Source organism: Amphimedon queenslandica, unplaced genomic scaffold (assembly GCF_000090795.2).
Source record: "Amphimedon queenslandica unplaced genomic scaffold, v1.1 AMPQUscaffold_10530, whole genome shotgun sequence".
Taxonomy (NCBI): Eukaryota; Metazoa; Porifera; class Demospongiae; order Haplosclerida; family Niphatidae; genus Amphimedon; species Amphimedon queenslandica.
Genome location: NW_003549209.1, coordinates 1 through 3,777, shown reverse-complemented (window position 1 = coordinate 3,777; position 3,777 = coordinate 1). Strand labels below are relative to the sequence as shown.

The window sequence follows — 3,777 nt, the reverse complement described above, 5'->3', positions numbered from 1 at the left end:
GCACTACTACTAGTACAAGCACTGGATTGTGTCCAATGGCGGGAACAGTTCCAGGATCCTATTCTAGCTCTCCACTGACAAAGATCAATCATGATTTTTTGCAAGCTAGCACCTACGAGAGGTGTGGCTCGTGTGCTATGGCATGCCAACTATCCATATGGGCTATGCGAGGCGGGTTTATCTATGTTTTGCTAAAATTAGAAATAAATCAAAAAATGATCAAGACTGAAACAGGGGGAAGGCAGAAAATTAAAATGACAAAAGAATAAATTAAGAGATATAGTCATTAGTCCTAGCAGCTGATGGTGACTCATCAGTAAACTGCTCTATTGAAAATGGCATTGAATCTCCTTCCTCCTCCTGGTTATTATTAATCAGTTCTTGTATTGAACTGGTCATGCTAGGAATACTGTATGAATCATCGACTTCACTAGTAACACTATCAGTACGAGTAGGTGTAACTGGAACAGTTGCTAACTCTGGGGGCAATGATGGCAACTCATCATTTATAATAGACTGTAGTCCTCCATTGTCTAGTAGCTGCTGTGATTGAGATACTGTAGAATCAGCTACCTTTAAGTATGCATGATCGGTTGTATAGCTGGATGAAGTTGGATGTGATTTTTGCTCTGAACTCTTAAAAGAGTAAAGAGATGGTATACCAGTATAGGAAGGAGTTGTAGGACTCTGTCTTGTAAGAATAGTGCTAGATTGAGCTGCAGTAGTGCTAGTCACATTAGCAGCATAGAAAGAAGAGAGAGGAACAGTAAAGGGATTAGAACCACTGTTGTTAGCTACATAATCCAGTGATTGCTTTCTACTATCATTCCTTCCACTACTAGAGTAGCTAGTATTTTCCTCTGTATTCTGTCTTCTCATTCCTCCATTAATGAGAGGAGCTGTAGGTACAACTGATGGTTGCTTTAAATTAATTCTTGTTGGAGATACTGGAGGGACTGCAGGTAGATAATCTGTTCCTGTTGCATTTGATCCAAATTGGCTCATATTTAAGCCAAATGAAGCTCCTGATTTTGAGCTTGATAGCGATCCCAATGGTGTAGAGAACAAAGGTGGTCCTACTGGTTGATTCATCGCTGATTTTGATACTGAACCCATTGATTTTAATGGCGTTAACTGTGACACAGTCGAGTATAATGATGATGAAGTGCTAGCTTGAGTTGCTGGACAAGGTAACGAAGAATTAGTAGATGGTGTGGGAGTTAAAGGAGGAAAGGAGAGAGAAGAGAAAGGAGAGGGAGAGAAATTAGAGGAGAATGTTGTAGTAGTAGGAGTTTTCGGAGTTTGATGCTGTAATGTCATGAAGCTACTACTAGTAGAAAGTGATGGTGTATGAACGTTAGTTGAATCAAGAGAATTCCTCTTCATATTTAAGAGTTCTTGAACTGGAGTAAGCTGGAGTGAGGATCTTCTTTTTGTATCTTCCACTGATGATCTTCTACTAGCATTAGTTGAAGGTAGAGTTGCTGGTTTTAGTTGATTTAATCCAGTAGAGAAAGATTTAGTAGGTGAGACTGGAGGAGAGAAAGAGAATGGAGAAGTTGGAGGAGATGGAGATAAAGGAGAGATAGACGGGGGAGAAAGAAGATGAGGAGAGAGAGGAGGAGGAGAAATAGATCGAGTATTCTTTTGATAAGAGAAAGGAGGAGGAGGCCAGGTTGGTTCACTAATATACTCTGCATTGATTGCTGATATCGGAAATTTAGTTTGATCAGACATTACGTTCATTCCTGTTACATTATTAGCTTCAACTATATAATCACCAACCACAGATTGCTGCAGAGCAATCGTGTCTTTCTGTGGCAAAGCTGTCAAAGAGTTCTGACTTCCATTTATAGTACTCGATAAAGTAGTAGGAGGAAAAGGGAAAAAGGTCGTCCCCACGTCTAGTCCTCCTTTATTCTGTCCTTCAATGCTTTGAGCTGATTTCGGTGTGTTAGGATCAGACTCAAACCCACTGGACCTCCTCGTCCTTGAAGGACCAGCCCCCGTGGGCAGAGGACAGCCACCGGATGATGTTTTAGTAAGAGATAGATTAGAGGGATGGCGAGGAGGATCACGAATGATTGAAGGATTTGATAAGAACACGGAATCAGTGGAACCGCCCGAAGATAATATACCAGAAGAACTGCTGCTTCTGTTGGAGAGAGAACGAGAAGCAAACGACTGCCTTGAACTTGATTTCCTTCCTCCTTTCGTTCTCCTGGACCCTTCCCTCATGCGCCTACGTCCCTGATTCAACATTTCATTTTTCCTAATGTTCCTCTCAAAACTGCCCGGAGGCTCTAAGCAGCTATCCTTGCTCTGCTTGCTCTCGTTCCCACTGCTGGTACCGCCCCCCTGACCTTCAACTGTAGCTAGTGACAATAGCGAAGAGCTATTTGATGGTATGGGTGTGTTTTCAGTTGAGCGACCAGTAGGTGGGCGTGTATGAGTAGGTGGAGCTTGCAATGGAAAACTAGGAAGGTAATCACTAGTTTGAATGTTAATTGGAGGATGTTGCATAACATTTAACCCTCCAATAGTTGATGGGGCGTTATTATTATTTAAAGATAGCATTGATACAGTGGTAGGTGTGGTGATGGGTGGGACCTCATCTTCAGGGCTAATCAACAAATCTAATTCAATGTCATTGAGTTTTGTAGAGGTGGGTGTGGTCTTGTTTAATGCAGCCGCGCCTTCTCTCGTCGTGTGAAAGTCTTGGTGATGAGTATAGCCATTATCATCCTGGAAAGAAGAAGGGAAGAGAGAGGAAGGAGGAGGTAACATCACTGATACTGTTACTCCAGGTGGATTAGCTGAAGGTGATAACTTATGGACCCTGTCACCTCCAAACGACATGTTCGATTCTTCATTATTAGATGCTAAATGAGTGATTGTTGATTTCTTTTGTTTCTGAGCTCCTACAAAAAGAGGGGGAGGCGGCTGTTGACCGTTAGGCCTCTGTTCCTCCTTGTCCCCCAGCTCTAACTCAGTATGGTCTTCGCCCTCTTCTATATCTCGTAGGTACTGTCTGCTCCGGTACTGATCATCAAGGTATTTCTTCATTCTTTCTTCGTCGTAAGGTTTGTTGGGCATAAGGCTTTGTACGATTGTCTTCTCACTAGTGACTGACTCCTCTTCATCGTCAAGGAGCTTGACAGTCTGTTCCTCATGTTCATGTACCTATAAATGAATGAAAATTAAGTTGTGAAGTATTTGACAATTTTTTTTACAAAAATATACAAGTACATACATGTATACATGTTTTAATGCTGTGTAGAAAGTTTGAGCTGATTTTTATCAAAATTGCATCTTTTAAGATTTTTCAAAGTTGCTCCCATACTGTATTATTTCTTACTTGTGTTATCAGTCGTTGTTGCTGCTGCTCCCTTTTACGTTTCTGCTTTCTACAGTAACAGTAACAGCAAGTGAAGCAGGTAATGAACACTGCTAATAAAATACATCCTCCAACTACTCCTCCTACTATTATGAAGAATTTTTTATTCCTTGAATAAAAACTAGCAGAGCTTGAGGAAACTGTAACAGTTGGAGAAGGGCTGGGGAATAGAGAGGAGGAAGATCCTGCAATTAAGAAAAATAATAATAATAAAATCAGCCAAAATTTCAAGCACTAATAATACACTCTAATAATACTACTACTACTACTAATAATAATAATAACAATAATAAATAAATACTGTATATTACCTGCTCTATTAAATACATTCACATCATACACATAGCTCTCAGTACACGGCAAGTTAGCTCCACAGAAAG

At 40.6% G+C, this 3,777-nt stretch overlaps 1 protein-coding gene across 1 annotated transcript; it reads right to left on the bottom strand.

Moving 5' to 3' along the window:
- Positions 1-192: 192 nt before the first annotated feature.
- On the bottom strand, positions 193-3,769 carry LOC105315388 (mucin-5AC-like). The gene is made up of 3 exons (XM_011410017.2): positions 3,709-3,769; positions 3,359-3,582; positions 193-3,183 (listed from the first exon to the last, which is right to left on the bottom strand). The coding sequence occupies exon 3, from the start codon at positions 3,094-3,096 to the stop codon at positions 271-273; it is 2,826 nt and encodes a 941-aa protein (XP_011408319.2). The 5' UTR covers positions 3,097-3,183; positions 3,359-3,582; positions 3,709-3,769; the 3' UTR covers positions 193-270.
- Between the last annotated feature and the right edge of the window lie 8 nt (positions 3,770-3,777).

Coding starts and splice junctions, on each gene's coding strand:
- LOC105315388 (XM_011410017.2), bottom strand. CDS start 3,096: ATGCCCAACAAACCTTACGACGAAGAAAGAATGAAGAAATACCTTGAT.